Source organism: Aplysia californica, unplaced genomic scaffold (genome assembly GCF_000002075.1).
Source record: "Aplysia californica isolate F4 #8 unplaced genomic scaffold, AplCal3.0 scaffold00231, whole genome shotgun sequence".
NCBI lineage: Eukaryota > Metazoa > Mollusca > Gastropoda > Aplysiida > Aplysiidae > Aplysia > Aplysia californica.
This window is the reverse complement of record NW_004797501.1, coordinates 842,807-861,877: the sequence shown is the minus strand read 5'-3', so window position 1 is coordinate 861,877 and position 19,071 is coordinate 842,807. Positions and strand designations below refer to the sequence as shown.

Below are 19,071 nucleotides of genomic sequence, written 5' to 3'. Positions count from 1 at the left end.
CCCCCCCCTCACCTACACACACTATTCCTATTTCAAAGGATAGAAAACAAGAATCTACTGAAAACCTCAGATAAAACAACAAATTGTACTAAAAACATTAGTCACTTACAGAGTAGGCAATATTATAAGGACCTAAATTTTAATAAGCCACTTACGGTCAGTCTTGCCAAGTGCGGGCCTGAAAGACACAGAAGGGCTGGGGATGAGATCGCTGGGCAGTTCTGTGCCATTGACGCTGAAGATACGGGCCTGGACATGATAGTCGCCTTCCAGATCAATGCCCATATGCTGGACAGTCTTCGTGATGTCGAAGAAGTAAGGCCAGGTGAATGTCCAGGCCATCTCAGTAGGGCCACCCAAGATGAAGAAATCTCCGGCAAACTCACAGTAGTCTCCTGTGACGTCATTAGCTCCAGGAACGCAGACCTGATGAAGGAAATAGCATTATGTATAAACCCAATATGTTAAGGGTGGTTGGCGGGTGCTCTTGTGTGGTTCGCTGGTCCTTCTTTTCTTTCAAAAATCGATCGCCTTTCACTTTCATTCTGCTTTTATTTGCTTGTTACTTCCTAGTAACATCTCGTGCCTTTAACACTTTATTGACATGTTTGTAACCGCTGCAAAACTCTTACTAAAAACTAAACTAAACCCCAATATACTTACCTTTTTAAGGGAGGGGGTGGTGTGAACCTTAGCAATGACGAGAATTTAAAAAAAAACATTTTGGGAAAGGTAGATGGATTAATCGATTGACCGGGTGCACGTACATCACGTGGCCTTGTCTTACATTTGCAAAAATAACAATGAAGGAAGGGAGAAGGGCATAGGAAATACACTGCAGCCTCTGAGAATGAGAAAATTCAGTGACCAATGGGTTATTACTCCAATCCCCCCCCCCTCACCAACTTGTTTCCACGCACGCGTTTTGCCAGTTCTGAATAACTTCAGCCAGCTGCTCACATTTACCAAGACCAAAATTTTGAACGTTTAAACAATCACGGTTTTTTAATACATGTATTTGCACTTGGTTGCCCATGCTCAAGCAATATTTTATCAAATTTCAAATTCTAAAAGTTGACCCCCCAACAAAACAACAACACCAAGCAAACAATGAACCCAACCCCACCCCCCAAAAATAATTAAAAAGACACCCTCCCCCCCCCCCAAAAAAAAGAAAAAAAACCCACCACCACCAGCAGCAACAGCAACAAGAACAAGAACAACAACAGCAACAACTACAGAAACAACAACAGCAATAGCAACAACAACAACTAACAACAACAACAGAAACCCCAAAATATATGAACAATTGTTAAAAGAATGAAACAATTTTTTTCTCTCCCCCCAGAAAAATTTTGCTATCTGGGCCTAGTACAATTGAAGAGTATGCCATGGGTATATATATACCTCCACTCTGACGTTGGCAGATCCGCCAATACCGGCGAGGCGGAAGCTGGCGAAGGCTCGGTCATGTGTCTGTTTTTCTTTCAGTAGGGCCTTGATTGTCTCTAAGTCCATTCCGTTCAGTGTCAGGTCATCGTACCTGAAAGAAAAAAAGTCGTCTCAGATTAAGCAATACAATTCTGAGCAGTGGGGAGAAAAGATCAGGATAATACTTTTATTCAGGGAATCTGAACAGAGAAAAGTGGCGAATCGAGATTGCAATTGTCTATTTTATGTCAAGCTCTAGAGGTAGAAGAAAATTCTGAGCTCATAAAAAATTGAAACCTCGATTTGATTTTGTGAATCTGGCCTTTTAATACCTCGTCATTGCCTTTTTAAATTAAATATACCTGTATAAAATTGACAAGCATAAATTACTATTTGCAAAATAAATCTTTTTCATTGTCAGTTTTAAGTGGGTAGGAGTAAAACAATACGAAAAAGCCATAATCTGGCCATAATAATGATAATAAGCAGAATGTGTATTGCACATACCATAGCTCAACAAGTTCCTCTGTGCGCTTTATAATGTATATTATTACCCCAGCAGACCCTAGAACACCCGCAAACAGTATCGACTTTCTGGGAAACGTAATACAGTTCAAGCTGCGGATTACACACGCTAAAACACTAACAAACTGACAAGATCTCTCACAGTCTATAGCTGGGTACCCATTCCCACCTAGGTTCCAACCCGCAACCTTTCGGTTACTTACCCTACAACCTAACAACTAGACCATGGACGCCCCAGATGGTGTGGTGAAGCACTTGTCAAAACTATTTTCACAAAAAGTATGAACGTTGCCTGACACAGAAACGTTCCGAAGAGAAAAACGAACCTGTATCCAAATAAAGAGTGGTCGATGACTTCATAAGCTTTGTTGTGGCGCTTTGTCAGCGGGAAGGGATTTGAATCCCAGTTAAAGGGTACCAGTTCCTTCTGGAAAGCTGCGATGTCGCACAACTCACATTCACCGACGCACGCATTTCCTGGGGAAGCAAGGCACGGATTAGTTTCGACGGGAGTAAAGGTACAGTGTGTCATGTATACTTTGTGATTCCTGGAGCAACGAAGCGAGAGAGAGAGAGAGAGAGAGAGAGAGAGAGAGAGAGAGAGAGAGAGAGAGAGAGAGAGAGTAAGTGATAGCTTGTACAACACACACACACACACACACACGCGCGCACATACACACGTACACACACACACACACACACACACTTACGCTTAATGAATATTCTAATCAGTTGTGTGTAGCTGTAACTGGCAGCATCAGTGTTCTTGCATTTGAATTTAGACAACCTTATTTGTATGATTCTGATTCGCGTTGCCCTGAGTGTAAGCAAACACAGCAATGGAAACTCTACTTATAGCTAGCAAGATAGATAGTTTTTGCAGGTGACTGATGGGCGCTGTGATGTGTTTTCCACCATCTACTTCATCTTAACGTTGCGTTATTTCAGTGGAAATGAGGCAAATAATATCATAATGAGTCACTGAAGACTTCAACTCAACAACACTTTCTCTTTTTTCTCAACTTTTCTAGATCAAGAAATTATCACGTTTTTTAAAAACATGTTGGCGTTCTAACACCACCATCAACACAATTTCAGAGATAGTTTTCGGTTGTGTCTGTCGGGGCCTACCCATTCTGAGAGGGATGTAACACCCTAGCTAGAAACTCCACCTGAGATACTCGATAAAACTTCTTCCCACTCGCGAATCGAACTCTGGTCTCCTGCGTGCGACAGTGAAGCTCCTAACCGTTTCATCAACACACCATGCGTCGGTACTTACCACGTCTATTGCCTCTGAGCTTCTGAAGTTCTTCATAGACGGCGTAAATCCTGTCCACATTGGAGTGGTGCAGGAAGAAGATGGGATCGTAGGAAGTGTACTCTAGATGGGACATGGAGTACGTGTGACGTCCTCCCACCAGATAGTGAATGGTGTTGTGAGCCACCTCAAACTGGACCTCAAACTGGCAGTAGTTCTCGTACTCGAGAGCGTTCAGAACCTGCTCGAACAAATCGGTTCTCTCACCGGCCTCAACCTGCAGACAAAAAATATTGGGCATCGTGGTGAAATCAGGCGCTCGTCAAAATAAGAACATCAGAGAAACCAGCCTTCTTTTTGCAAGTTGGGGAATTAAGAATAAAATCTCTTTCTGGAAAAGCACTTTTTATGTCCATTCAAAACCACATTCCTGTGTGGACTTTACTGAAACGCATTGATCAAAAGTACAAAAACGAAAATTTTCAGGTTTTAAAGACACTCAAATTGTACAAGTCAACCAAACTTTGGCGAACACTTCCTTGCTAATTTTACTCATGACAACAGGCGACCCCTACCTCTTCAATTGTAGGTATTTTGACTTCTATTCATGATAATGGACATCTTTTCATCCAAATGAGACAAATGAACAAGCTTAACGATGATACCAATAACTCCTAATGCCCTAAAATTGACTAGCGCCTGATTGCAACTCGTCGTGACATAAAAAAATACAGTATTAGAATTAGATGACTTAACGTATTGAGGACACTTATTCTAGTTATTCAAACGCTTGAAAACGCGCTCTTTAGGAGAATTCTTAGACAAGCATAACTTCGTTGTTCATACATAAACACTTTTGAGGTCTGTTTTAAAAAAAAATCTATAATTTTAAAAAGCAGGCATTAATCTGGCTACAACGTTTCTGGTTTGTGTATGTAGATTCGATATGTGCCTTTGGTCTATTGCTGATCTGAAATAATGTGTCCGTCACATCCTTAAGAGAGGTAGTGTTGTCGTACACGCTCCGTTTTGTATAAAAATACCCCACGTAAAAAGGGGAAAAAGAGGTATGATATGTTTTTTGGCCACATACGTTTTCTTAAGATGTGTAAACTCAACGCGACACTTTAATGAGAAAGAGAGCGAAAGAGAACGAGAGGGAGAGAAAGAGAGCTAGAGAGACTGAGGAAGAGAGACAGACAAAGAGAGAGAGAGAAAGAAAGAAAGAAAGAGAGAGAGAAAGAGAGAGAGAGAGAGAAAGAGAGAGAGAGACAGAGAGAGAGACAGAGAGAGGCAAAGAAAGGGGGAGGGTAGAGAACGAAACAGTTAGAAAGAGAGAGATAGGTAAAAAGATAATGAGAGAAAAAAAGATGGAGAAGGAGATACGCAAAGAACCCAGACAGAAAAATAGGACTGGAGAAAAAGCAGCAGTCACTGGGAAAGGCAGCATTGAATACCTTCTGCAGGAATAGTTTTACAAAAAAGTACGCGTATTTGATGTAGGTGTTTCACGCCCCCATCAACACAAGACGATTTGGGAGGCGGGCTTCGATCCTGCCAGTCAGGATCAACCCGGGCTATGAAGGATACATCATCCCAGTAGAAGGACCGGGATACATGTAGGCTACTCGATAAAAATATTCCCCTCTCGGGAACCGAACTCGGATCTCCTATTAGGGAGATCGTAAAACGACTAACTGCTATACGACAGACGCCGGTTTGAAAGTGTTTATGAATACAATATTTTGCTAGGCCTTCTTGGGAATATTAAATGCCACATAAAGATACCAGTGTTAATTACATCCCGCAGAGCTGTCTTTCTACATATGAAACTTCCTGACCTGCTGGAAGAGCCTTTCGTCCACAGCTCTCGCCGTGTGAACCACGTGACCATCTATGTTGATGTCTCCCTGGTACCAAACGTTGCCCCTGGCTTTTCCGCCGTCGCTGTCGATGAAGACCTGTTGGCTCACCAGCTCGGGCAGATGGTTGAGGGGTCGGGTCCAGTCCCAGTACGGAACACCGATACTCAGACCTGAAAAGATCGGTTACTTAGATATTGTGTGATTATATTTATCTACCTGATCCGTTCTCTGAGGTTAACAACACTTCTCTCGCGTACTGAGTCACTGTTATTAAAATTGCCGTCGACAACTTGAGAACAGAGGAAAAACTTTCAGCCACATCACAGCTGAAGGAGTCAGGAAAATAAAAGGTTAAAGTTACACAATTCTGCTAAGAATAAAGCTCATAGAATGACATACACGTCATGGGAGACTGCACAACATTGATTTGCATAAATGAATAATAATGACTGAACGACTTTAAATCAGAGCCATGCCCTTCACAAATCACCCAAACTCGGGGGTTTATCATGCTCACGTCCAGCTGATTTTTGCATTTTTTTTCGAAACGACCTCAGTGCAACTTTTACACCTTTTTTTTCTCTTTCTCTTCAATTACTAGAGGACGTACAACGTTTCCAGCTAGGGTGTTGATCATCATTGGACCATCGATTCAGGCTACAGCTAGACACACATATAGACCATTTTATGACTGAAAAGGGTACTCCCTCTAATTTCTACCCTTCAGCCAGCCCCCAAAATGTACCAGTCAGCCAGAACGGTAGTAAGTATGTGACGCATATTTTAAAATATCATCATTATTCCATTGCCAACCTGCAATCCTGTGAGGGACCGAAAGTAAAATTTAAAAAATAGACTAGAAATGAACTGCGCAATAAGATGAGAGCTTAGAATCTGTTATGAACTTTCGGTAAAAAGGGACGATATTCAGCAATTATCTGTGTCTTGTTTTGTTCTTACAGTTCATTAAACAGAACAATGCCATTTGTACACATTTCTTTTCAGATAATAACTATTCTATTTATTCCTCACTAAACGAAGTGACTTTAGGAAAGTAGAAACTGAAACAAAAACATAAAAACCTACTACTTCCATAAAAATTAATTATTATCATCATTGTTATAGATATAAATATTCTTCTTCTTCTTCTTCTCCTTCTTCTTCTTCTTCTTCCCCTTCTTCTTCTTCTTCTTCTTCTTCTTCTATCATCATCATCATCATCATCATCATCATCATCATCATCATCATCATCATCATCATCATCATCATCATCATCATCATCATCATCATCATCATCATCATCATCATTATTATTATTATTATTATTATTATTATTATTATTATTATTATTATTATTATTATTGTTATTATTATTACTATTTTATCATAATAATAAATGATTGATTTATTATTATTATTATTTTCATTGTTATTATCAATGCTATGATTATTGTAATAATCATAATAATGATAGTATTGATACAATACTACTACCACTACTACCACTACTACTACTACTACTACTACTACTACTACTACTACTACTACTACTACTACTACTACTACTACAACTACTACTACTACAACTACTAATAACAATAATAATAATAATAACAAAATAATAATAACAATTTATATCGCCCAGGTTGGCAAGATGTACGTACCTTTCTCCTTGAGCGCTTGCTCCATCTGCACGACGTAGAGCCTATGCCACTGTGGGAACACAGACATTCCGTGGATGCAGCAAGCAACATCTCGGTCACCATCTTTACACTGTGAGGGATAGCCGTGGTAGGCCGCGATTGCCGCGTAGCCATACTGTGAATCGTCGTCATTGACATCGCGAAGTGACTTCTGCAAGTTCAGGATGTCTTCAGGTGTGAGATGTTCCACGCTTTTCCTCACCAGGGCAGCATTGCTCGTACCCAGCTGGGGAATGTTATTGAGTTCAGTTTTTAGTAGAGTTAGAGTTTTACGGCACTTGCTGCACTGTCACGTCACATTAGTACCGAGGATTAGAGGTATTACAAGAGAGTAACTTACAAAAATAAAAATAAGTAGGAGAGCGCTCTGCGGAATTAATCACTTTTGATTATTACAATCCTAGCAAATTGAGCTCTGATTAGTTAATTCACAATGCACGAATCTAGACTATCTATACAATACGTGTTACTACTTTAATGAAAACAATTGTGTCACTGATATAACTGGTACTCATTGCGAAGATCAAACGAAAATCATCAGTGTTGATTTTGTAAAAGCAAAGCTCAAGCCCATTTCACTTACACTTTTCCACCAGTAATGTACGGGAACTACATAAAACCATTGTATGCTTTTGCATATATACCGCAGAACCGAAACAATTTTATTTTAAAAAAATCAGAGTTAATAGTAAAATGAATATAATTGAAAGCAAACATAAGCACGAACGTATACACGTACTGTAGCAGGACAGAGACTTATCTTTTGTACATTATCACGAGATCAGCTTGGACGTTTTCTCTTCTTTTTCTCATAAAGCACGATCAAAACATTGTACATTGTAAAATATCAAGGCTGGTTTCCTTACCACGAAGAGCGCTACAGCTAAGAGAGGTAGGTTACGTCCCATGATTCCGGTCTCCACTCGGGGTCTTCAAGACACCAACAGCCAGGTGGACGTACAGACAAGGGGCGCTAACCACTACTTATACCCAACGCCACCTCCGGGTAATCAGGCCAGGCTGATAACCTACCACAGGCAATTCCATTTTTTCAGGTCAAGGTACTTCCTGTAAAAGCTAGAATTTCAGCTGCTACGGCTCGTTTCCTCAGAAAGGGAAACAGTGATTTTGTTATGTTGGCAATGTCATTTGGTATTGTTTTTTATGGAATTGAAAGTAACTAAGGGAAATACTCATATTTTCATTTTGAAACAACGTGTTGATTAAAGTAAGACTGGACTGTGACTTAGTAAAAGCAAAGAGTATTTCAAAGACGATATAATCCTGACACCCCTCCATCGTTTTCATTTGGACTCGGCATATTTCGATATCGTTTTTTTTTGTTGCACAGATGAAAACATTACTTCTTAAACGTTACACGCAACTAATATAATTATTTTTTGTTCTTTTTGTAAAAGGTTTGAACGTATTGGCCAACAGAATGTTTACCCGGAAACCCGTCATTTTGTGCCTTTATTGCGATAATATTTTCAGTGTAAATTGCAATCGAAATTTATGTGTTTGGATTAACATTTGTTGAACGAGACAAAGGGGTTAAGATTGATTTGTGCGGGCAGGTCGGTGAGTGTATGGGGGTGGGTGGGGGGTGATTAGAATTTTCATCAAATGTCAAAATGCAGTTTTTCACAAAACTAGTTTTAAGCTACGTCAGCTTGCAACAAACCAAGCAGTCTACGACTCAGTGTGTGCAAGCCATACAAGAAATTCAGCTCAAAAGCAGGAGAAAACAAAAACAAAATACTCCAGGCTTGTAACTTTGCAATTTTGAAACAAACAAAGAATTGCACAATGATTCTATTCAGCTCTCTCTAAACAACGAGACTGATCACATTTAGTTGCGTGTACCCTTTAACCACAATGGCTCACTTTCACTGTAAGAACGGCGTCTTTGTAAACATCACGACGACTCGAAGAAAACAACAAGTCATCACGATTTGATCTAGGACATAATATGTATACTCATTGGCGAATCACATGAAAACGTTGCCTGTTCATTGGATGAGCCAATACAACGACCCATACGCGTGAGTGAACAATTAACCGGTTTCCTCCCTCATATCTTCTGACCTCCTTTCATAACTCATTCTCTCTGGCGTACACTAAGTTATCTTTGACTTTTGACCTGACGCTTTTAGTCGTTTACATCGTGTACGGACTGCCTCAAAACAAATTATTTCTAGCATCCTGTACATTCATACTGTTTCTTTGTCCTGAAGTCTAGTAATTGAAGACGATGAACAACTGATAGGATGGGTCCAAAAACATCACGTACGCGCATTCTGATTATTCAACAACGTTTGAAGACGAGCTGTTTTGGGACACTCAATTAAAAAAGACCCATAACTTCGTTATTCATACAGATTTTTTTTTAAAATTCTGTTTTCTTTATCCAAAACTTAGAGAAGGAAGCATCGCCATGCGTATAATGAAATATGCAAATAAAAGCATATTTTGTGATTTGTGCATCATGTCTCGAAATGTGCCTTATTTTACTTTACTTTTGGGCTGCTGTTGGTCGGACGTATGTATCAATAATGTCCTTAAGAGCTAAACAATTTTGAGCATTAGTTATAACGGGTCACTCGCTGTTGTACAGGGGATTATATTCTTAACAAATATGCTCATGCATGAAATTTGGATTTGAATGGGGTTGTTTTTCTCTTCTGAGTCCTTCTAGAGATAATTCGCCTAAGTATAATATTATGTAATGGGGCCAAAAACACCTAATTTCAAATGACCTATTCTTTAAAAAAAATTAAATTTAGATGTTTTTTTATACCCGGTCGACACATTTTCGTTCATTTAGTCGGTGGGCTTCGACCCTGACCCTGACTACCAAAGACCGAGATTTTCTTTATAAAAGTTCTCCCAACACAGGAATCGAACTGGAGTCTCCTGTGTGCGACGGCAATGCGCATAACCACTACACCGCTGACGCCGGTGCCTATTTTGCGTCACGAAAAGCAATAGACGTTTAAAAAAATATATCAATCAAAGAAAAAACCCCCAAACAACTTTCCATTTGTATAATTCAAAACACGGGCTGGGGCTCTCGTGGTCTAGAGGTTAAGGTGTTTGCCTCTCGTTCAATAGGTCTCGGGTTCGAATCCGGATAACGAGGGAAATTTTGTTCCCTAAAATTGTCCCCTTTCACCTCCTTTCCTGCTCTCTAACAATGCTCTGTTGTCTGCTTTCGTCTCCACTTTCTGTCCCCACCCCTTCACCTCCTTTGCCCCCTCCTCTGGGCTCCTGTCCTGACTCTTTCTGCAGCCTTTCTGCTGCTACTCCTTGGCCCCTTCTTACTGGAGTCTTTGAGCGACACCATTGATCCTCTGGTAGAAAATGCTTCAACGGAAAAAAGGTCTGGTGAACAATATTTGACATTTGATCCTATCTTAAAATTTAAACCCTTCGTGTAATGGGGCTATTTTTCAGTTAGGGCTTCTTAAAGCGTTCTTTTTGTTTTGTAAAAGAGTATTAAAAATGTAGGTATTTTTACACCACCATCGACACAATTTAGATAATTTAGGAAGCAGGACCAGCACGGGCTGAAAGAGATAGAACCTCCCACCAGAAAAACTGTGATATTCAATAAAAGTTCACACCACACTGGAAACGAACTGGGGTCTCTTGTGTGCCACTGCCAAGCATCCAACCGCTACAACACAGGCGCTGGTATCTATTTTGTATCAAGCAAAGCATTAGATATTTTTTTAAAAGGCACTGCTCGCAGAAAAACTTTGTCTGAAAGTGAAAGTGGCTGACAAAAGGAACGTCTTAACCGAAAGAAAGGACCAGTGAATCAAATTCGATCCTAATTTTTAAAAATTGAAGAACTTCAAAAAATTTTTTTTTGCAAGTTTTTTTCCTTCGTTAGTGGTTGCATTTAGTACATCTGCTCTGTTCACCTCTATCAAACAAGGAAGTTTACCTTGTGGTTGTTTCTTATTTGCTAAAAACATACTTTTTGCCCCCTCCCCCGCTTAATTTTCCTCCCCTTTGGAATTTCCGAAACCGGTATCTTTTAACATGTGTGTTTTTACGCCACAACCGTCTCCGTTTAGATCATTTAAGAGTTTGACTCCGACCTCGCTTTTCAGGAGAAGGACACAACAACGCCCAAAAAGGAAGAACGAGATGCTTGACAAAATTCTCCCAAAACTGGAATCGAACTTGAATCATGTACGTGAGACGACGAAGCGCCTGAGCGCTACACCATAAACGCCGGCTAAAAGGGTGTAGGAAGTAGCATTACTACAATGGAGGGTTACAACAAACGTTTGTTGATCGTTTCTGTCATTTGTTTTGTATTGTCTTTTTCGCTTTTGGGAGATTTTAAGTTTTAAAAATAATCGCTCTGATACGGACTAGACTGAAATGAGTTTTTTAGAACAATTTAGAACGATTGGCCTGACAGAAGTTACTTTTGTCAAACATTGAAGAAATCTGTTTAGCGTATATTATGATAACTAATGGTGTATTCTTCCAGCAGGACTCCATCTTAACCAATGCCTGTCTAGCTTCACAATTTGTCAGAGCCAACATTAATTGCTAACATAAAGAGGCTAACATCCCAGTACTGTCCACCGACGTGTATTTCCAAGCCAGACATTGCATGGTATCTGTCCCTATCCAGGTGATTCCACCGCCCACCACATTATCAAACCGCCCACTAGTGGACGATATCGCCGTTATTAGCGAGTAGCGAGCACTGATCTAGGCCGTTTTAAGTTTGTGCAACGATGACAACTGTCTATTTTGCCTTGCCAAACGTGCAGTTTCGCGTCACACGAAAATGTGAAGAACGTTCATTCGTTTGTTAGTTTGTTATCCGACAAACTATTCATTCCTTCGGTTTAGAAGTACATAAGTTCATCAGCTTGAGAATTCGAGCAGGAGAGGGAAGCACGCCGGGAACTAAAAGTTAAACCTTAAAGATACAACAGAGGCGTCGAGCGATAGGTTTAACTCTTTAATGATTTCGGAGACATACATCTGATCAGCAGCAGACTGAAGGCACTGACATGGCAGATTTTCAATCGTCATAGTACTCAAATTAGAAACGTGATTTGTATATTGCAGTACATCTGTAAAAAAAGTTCAGATAAAGAAAGCAGAACGGGAAAAAAAAAACTTATTAAAAAAACGAAATTATGCTTCTTCTTAGAACTGCCACAAAACAGCGTTGTCTGGTGACCTGACCACGCGTCCTAAGTGAGTTAACGCCCCTTTCAACTGTTTTCGGACATTTAAGAAGCAAAATTCCAATTGTAACTTTTAGTTTCATCATTGCCCAGTCTGTTGCTGGCCGAGCTGACAGAGCACTTATATCTCAAAGATTAGTTGACACAATTATGGCAATTCAGCATATTGCACACTTTTTATATCCAAATGAACTCCCCTGATCTGCCTGTTGTTCTGGCCATGCCATTTCTAGACATGGGAAAGGGTGCCATCTATGGAATCTTATTGAAACATCCAAGTTTTCAAAAGCAAAACTAAAACTGACACGATAGCATATGAAACTCAATAGCATTTCATGGGGCAAAATAATATATTATATCTATTGCTTCCACCCAGGCAGGATACTATTGATTTTGATTTTTAAGACTAACAGTAAAAGTTTTGTTTGTATTATTCTTTAACTCACTGCTGGCAACATTCACCACTACATTATTAATTACTAGGTCAAATAGTGGGAGAATTTTATTTGCGGCAATTTCATGAAGTGAACGGGACATTTATTGCTGCTGTTCAATAATATTTTGGTCACTTTAGACGAATTTCATTTGCGGAAAAAGCCGTCTTAATTTGAATTTTGACACCTCTCATTTGCAGTAACGAAGTATAGATACACGTATTTAAGGCAAATTAAATTTTTGAAGGCAGCTAAGTAAACTTTGCATCAAAATTTCACCTCTGCGTTTTATGTTTGGGGCCGTCTTGTGAATTAGTATACAAATACCACAAGCTTAACAAGGATATTCTGATACAGTGGCCACACTGGAAATTCTTTGTTTTAATTTGACGACGACAGACTTAACATTTTGAGGCTGATAACAAAAATACTTATGTGGATATTTTCAGGCTTGTTGCACTCAGGTCAATAAGTCACATCTTTCTCATGAACTCGTTTCGTTCAATTTCTTCTCTCCCATGTTATGTTGATTTTGCATCTAACACCCAATAGTTCTATTTCTTGTCCTAACAATTTGTTCATCTTCAGGGATGATCACTTTTCAGCTTAAGTTAGTTTTCCAAAATGACTTTCTGCAAGATGGCCCAGCATTAGTGAGAGAGGAATATAACACAAATTTTTCAACCGTTTGTGACAAGCTTCGCGATCATTCGTTGGTCTCTTCTTCCCAACAAGTTGGCTTGCCCATTCGGTGGGAAGAAAAACAGAACTGTTGTGTGCATTATTAGATGCTCTTAGGAGATATTCTTAAAATCCAGGGAAAGCGGGAACGTAACTGCTTGATTCGTATAATGCTATTTCATATTGGCAGGGTTGGAAATAAAAGAGTTCATGAATATTAGGACTTTTAACAAGTCTTCAGTCCCCCCCCCCTATATATTATATACATAGGCGTGAGACTCGTAAAAGTATGGACATTTTTATAGTCTGCGTTTATACCCGTGGAAGAAAAAAAGAAACAAACAAGGCAGACACCATACATACACACACACACACACACACACACACACACACACACACACACACACACTCATACACACACACACACACGCGCGCGCACGCAAACACATACCTGTACACATACACGCACACACACACACACACACTCTCTCTCTCTCTCTCTCTCTCTCTCTCTCACACACACACACACACACTCACACATACGCAAACACATACACACACACTCATTTTAAACAGTACCAGACCTAAAATAAACAGGCGAAAAAGATTTCTAGTCCGAGTGAACCTTGTGGGAGGGGCGGTAGGAAGCGTAAGGGCGTCACATGTTCAATGCAAGAGTGTTTTGGCGCAGAGAGCTACGATAACGGTTTCGTCCGTGCCATCTGGTGATCAAAAGAAAATTCTGTGATTTGGGCCCATCTCAGCGAAGTATATCAAAGTAACGTTGTGACAAATCTTGACTCCAGGACTTGTTGAGTGGAAGCGAACGAGTACACTTTCGTGCAAAATGTGGGACAGAGTTGAGTGAACTTTGGTGCCTTTAGACCAGAGGTGTCAAACTCGTGGCACGCAGTCCAATTGGAGATCGCAGAACGATATTTTGTTGGCCACCACTTGACATCAACAAAGTATAGTGTTTTCTTTGTTTTAGTATGTGTTTTGACAATGACAATGGCAATCTTTACTAATCTCGCAGGGAGAAATTTGTCTTGGTCGTTTACAAAGGCAGTAAATGTTACAAAGCTGAGGTGCACTCACGCATACACAAAACAAGACAGGGCGTTAGTAAATACATGTCTCACGTGCTAAAACAACCCATTCCGTAAAACTTTCTCTCTCTCTCTCTCTCTCTCTCTCTCTCTCTCTCTCTCTCTCTCTCTCTGTGTGTGTGTTTCATTTTGTAGCACAATGTGTTTAGTAACCTCACTGCAGTTAGTACGAATGAATTTCTACATCTGTCTGTTTTTGCTTTTTTGGAAATGTATCTTTTACTGTGGGTCGATAATTGAAATTCCCGATGTCAGTGCGTGGCTATTATCACTTATAATTATTTCCACCATTTTCAGAACGTTTGTTTTGAGCAGATATTCAAAGTTACTTAGGTCTCTACCAATTGTTCTTTATGCCTTTCTGATCAACTTATTTATTTTAATGATGTGCTGTCTTCCCAAATTACTACCATAGCAGGAGATACCAAAATTTATCAAAGTTTCTATTGTGGTGGTGTAGAATATCTGAAGGATGGATGGATTCAGATTGAAATACCTAATTTTCCTCAGAAAGTAGCCTACAGCCTCTGATTCTTTTTAACGATATTGTTTACATGATTTTGCCATTTAAATTTGTTGTCGATTGTAACACCAAGATGTTTGTATGAATCAGTGATTTCAATTGTTTCTTGTTCAATTACGAGAGGTGGGATTGTTGGTTTTTCTCTTCTAAGATAAAAAAAAAATCATTTTCTTTGTTTTTGAGACGTCCACTTTCAAAAATTGAATAGCACCATTTAAAAAATATACATTTTTCTTCGAAATACTCTTTTTCATCAAGGTTTATTAATCCAGCAAGAGCGGAGTCATCTGCAAACTTAATTAAGCGTGTTGTTTTATATTTACTTCTATGATCACTGGTATAATAATATATTGTATACAAAACTGGTGACAAACACACCCCTGAGGACTGCCGGTGTTACATAGGATTGGGTCAGAATTTGTGTGGGGGCTCTCGTGGCCTAGAGGTTAGGGTGCTTACAAAAAAAACCCCAACAGATTTTGTGTTGTCAAGTTTTACAGCACTCGCAACTGAAAAAGGTCAAATGAGCTCAGGGGACACATTAAACATTTTCAGTCGGGTAGGAATTAATTTTGAATTTTTTCCTGAGAAACGGCCGAAGTCTACTCTTATCGATTTAACGCGAACAACCTACAAACGGGGCCTCTGAGATATTTCACCCTAATTCGAGAAGGCTAGGAGTTAGATCTTACTTACCATATTGCCAGGGGTGTGGCTGAAATACAACAGTAAGAAGGAGCCAAGGAATAGCAGTAGAAAGGCTGCAGAAAGAGTTGGCAGCCCAGAGGAGGGGGCAAAAGGGCGTGGGGATGGGGTGGAAATGAAAGCAGACGACAGACAAGGCTAGAGAGCAGGAAAGGAGGAGAAAGGAGAACATCTTAGAGAAAAACATTTTCCGTCACAGTCAGGTTTCAAACCTGGGACTTGAATGAAAGGCGAACACCGCAACCTCTAGACCACGAGAGCCCCCCCCTCCTTCTCAAGAATAGTGTAGTGTAAGTAAGTGCGGCTCTCCCTCAAGCCGAATGAGGCTGAGCTATGTAAGAGGAAACAAGGAGTAGAACAGAGAAGCCTGGGCTAAAAAAATAGTCCATGTTCTGAACTGTTATTAACATTAATTGTGAGGCACCGTGGTGAAATCAGGCGCTCGTTAGAATAGTGGAATCGAAGAAAACGGCACTTCCCCTCCAATTCGGCAATCTTTGTCGAATTTTCATTTTTGACTCAACACCTTTTATGTCCCTTAAAAAACAATTTGCAAAGTGGTTTTTACTGAAAATGTTGATTGAAGGCACAAAAAATAAGTTTCCAAGGACTGTCAAGCTCTGGAAATAACCAAACTTTGGCAGCCATTTTCTCTTTCATTTTACCTCTGAAACCAACCACATGATCCTCACCACCTTCATTCCAAAATATCTCGACTTTTATCGAAGACAGATGGGTAGTTTTTTTCATCAAAAATAAGACAAATAAACAAGCTTTAAGATGATACCAATAACTCTAAATGCCCCCCCCCCCCCCCTCAATTGACCAGCGCCTGATTCCACCACAGCTGTACTTTTTGTTTGAGATACTCGAAAGCCTTTTCATAATGTGAAATACGAAAGGGGTTCAATAAGGCTTTGGTCTGGGTATGAAAGACTCATGGTAGAGTAATGCGATTTCACCTGCCTTTAGATAAAATCTTTGGACCACACTAAGCACATTTTCAAGAAAATGCGACAATAATAAGGCACTGGTCAGCGCAGCGAGCGTGGACTGTGAAACCAGGCACAAAAACGTTTGTTTTTCTTTGCTAAAGCTGTATTATGGAGTCTGTCGAATATTGCTCAGTTATCAAGTTTCTACACTTGCAAGGAAAATCCTCTTCGGACATTTTTCAGGAAATGGTCCAAATCTACGGTGGCAAATGTCCTCGTTTTAATTCTGTGACATACTGAGAAATAACATTTAAAACTGGATTCATGTCGGTGATGGATAAAGATCGTGAAGGGCGCCCATCCTTCGCGGTAACTGAAGAGAATGTATCCATAGTGAAGAAACTGGTTCTACAAAACCGATGTATAACTGTTAAACAGCTCTCAAGTGAAACGAGAATCAGTGTAGGGTCAACTGAAACGATTCTCCATGACCATCTTAACATGAATATGTTGTCTGCGTGGGGGGGGGGGGGGGTACCTCACCTTTTGACAAATAAGCAAAAGAAGCAGAGGGTTGAGTCCTGAAAAACTCCCCTTCGAACTGTGTCCAATGACATAAATTTCTTTAAAATCATGTAGTGCTATGGATGAAAAATGAATTAATAATTTTGATCTAGAACAAAAAATGTCGTCCATGCAATGGAAAACCCCTTCTTCTCCCTCACCAACAAAGGCAAAGGTAACACCGTCAAGTGTAAAGGTCATGCTGTCGTGTTTCTGGGATTGTGAAGGTATCATCATGACTATCTGGAAACCTGGAAAAAAGAAAAAAAAACAGTCACAGGAGACTACTGCTCGGGTTTGCTGATAAAATTGCGGTCTGAATTGGTGAGAAAAAAAGTGTGGAAACTCTGTAATGGGGTCATCCTACTGCATGACAACGTCCCTGCACACGGGGCACAACAAGCCGTCCAGAGTCCAGACAGCAGAACAGCGCGGCTTTAAAATCCTGCCACACTCAGCGTATTCATCAGACCTAGCCCCCTCAGGCTTTTTTATGTTTCCTAATCTTTAAAAAATCTTTCAAAGGACATCATTTCCATGACAACGAGGACGCCAAAGAAGCTGTTGGAGACTGGTTAGGTGCCCATTCTGGGTCGTTTTTCACTCAAGGACTTTTGAAGGTCAGAGAGAGGTTGCAGAAATATATTGCTCTGCATGGTGACAATGTAGAGAAAGCAAAGTATGTGTGCCAAGTTACAAAGCTCTATCTTTATTCCTTCATATTTGGACCAAATAATTCTTGACCCCCTCCCCCTCCTACTTGATGTGGCGTGGGCTCCCTCAGACTCCACCTCCAGCGAGCGACCCCCATGGCAGATTGAGTCTGAGATCTTTGTCTTAGACTGGCTTCCCCGTGCACTTCTCTGGACTTAACCGCCAAAATACGAAGAGCTTAAGTCAGCTTATTTATTGCAAATGTCATGTATTCCTCTCACTCCTTTCCCCTTTCCCTTTCCGTGCTGTACAGGAAACAACTTCTTCTTCTTCCTCGTTCTCGATACAGGAAACAACAACATTTTTCTCTCCAGCTTTGTTTATATATACGACCCAGACTTTATGGCAATGTCCCTCCCTCCCGCCTTTACAATAGCCCCCCCCCCCCTTTCCCATACACATACACACATTCAACGAGACTTTTGGGAAGTTTTTCAGCTGAATCAACTGTACTGATCTATAAATAATCAATTGTACAAATATTCAGAACTACATGACTGATGAGCTTGTCTTGAAAAAGAAAGCCAGTTCTTCTACAAGAGGTGATTAAATACGTATGAGAAAACGCCAGTTAAAGTTGTATTTGTTTTCTCTTAGTTTAAGTAAGAGTTTTACGCCTTTTTAGGACATAATATAAGTGTTGAAGATGAAAGGTATTACTTAAGGATAACATACACAGAAAAGAAAGCGGAGAGAAAAGGTCGATAGATGTTTGATAAGGAAGAAGGAGCAAATCACACCAGAACGCCCGCAAACCACCCGCCGTGAACTTCGGCGCCATCATAATTGTAAACCACAAAGTTGAAATTAAACATGAAAGCTTTCAAGAGGTCAAACGTATATACCTCAAAGCTTTCCTGGGGTCAAACGTGAGTTTCATAGCTTTCCTGAGGTCAAACCATGGGGCAGGTCAAGGCGCCACCCTCTAAGCAGGTCAGGCCAAGGAGAATGACTCTTGGGAGGCGTGCGTGAGAAGTTAAACCACAGAACAGGCAGATAAGGACACCGGATAGCCAAGTCACGTTTTAGAATAATATGTACATCTAGGTGTTCTACGCCCCCGATCTCACAATTTAGATAATTTAGAAGACGGGTTTTGACCCTGCATGTCAGGGCCATCGTGGGCTGAGAGGGATATGGACATTCTAGGAGAAAGACCAAGATACTCGATAAGAATTCTCCTCACGTGGGAATCGAACTCGGGTCTCCTGCGTGCAACGCTGAAGTGTCTAACCACTATATCACAGACGCCAGTAGTACTCACGCTGAGTAGGTTTGTAGACATTCGAACAATATTATTATGTGATGATAGACGAATAGGACGCCTCCCCGTCGAATACAGTAGAACCATGTTCGACTCCCGCATCTGTTTTTACACCGCCCACCCCCCCAAAAC

General features: G+C 40.4%; 1 protein-coding gene across 1 annotated transcript in view; it reads right to left on the bottom strand.

Moving 5' to 3' along the window:
• LOC101860977 (hemocyanin 2) overlaps positions 1-19,071 on the bottom strand; it is a gene marked incomplete in the record, with an annotated part of 96,201 nt that overhangs the window by 65,082 nt on the left and 12,048 nt on the right. Inside the window, 7 exon segments of the mRNA XM_035970179.1 lie at positions 136-426; positions 1,408-1,543; positions 2,283-2,407; positions 3,222-3,494; positions 5,059-5,252; positions 6,747-7,003; positions 11,784-11,825. Coding sequence (XP_035826072.1) covers positions 136-426; positions 1,408-1,543; positions 2,283-2,407; positions 3,222-3,494; positions 5,059-5,252; positions 6,747-7,003; positions 11,784-11,825 — 1,318 coding nt within the window.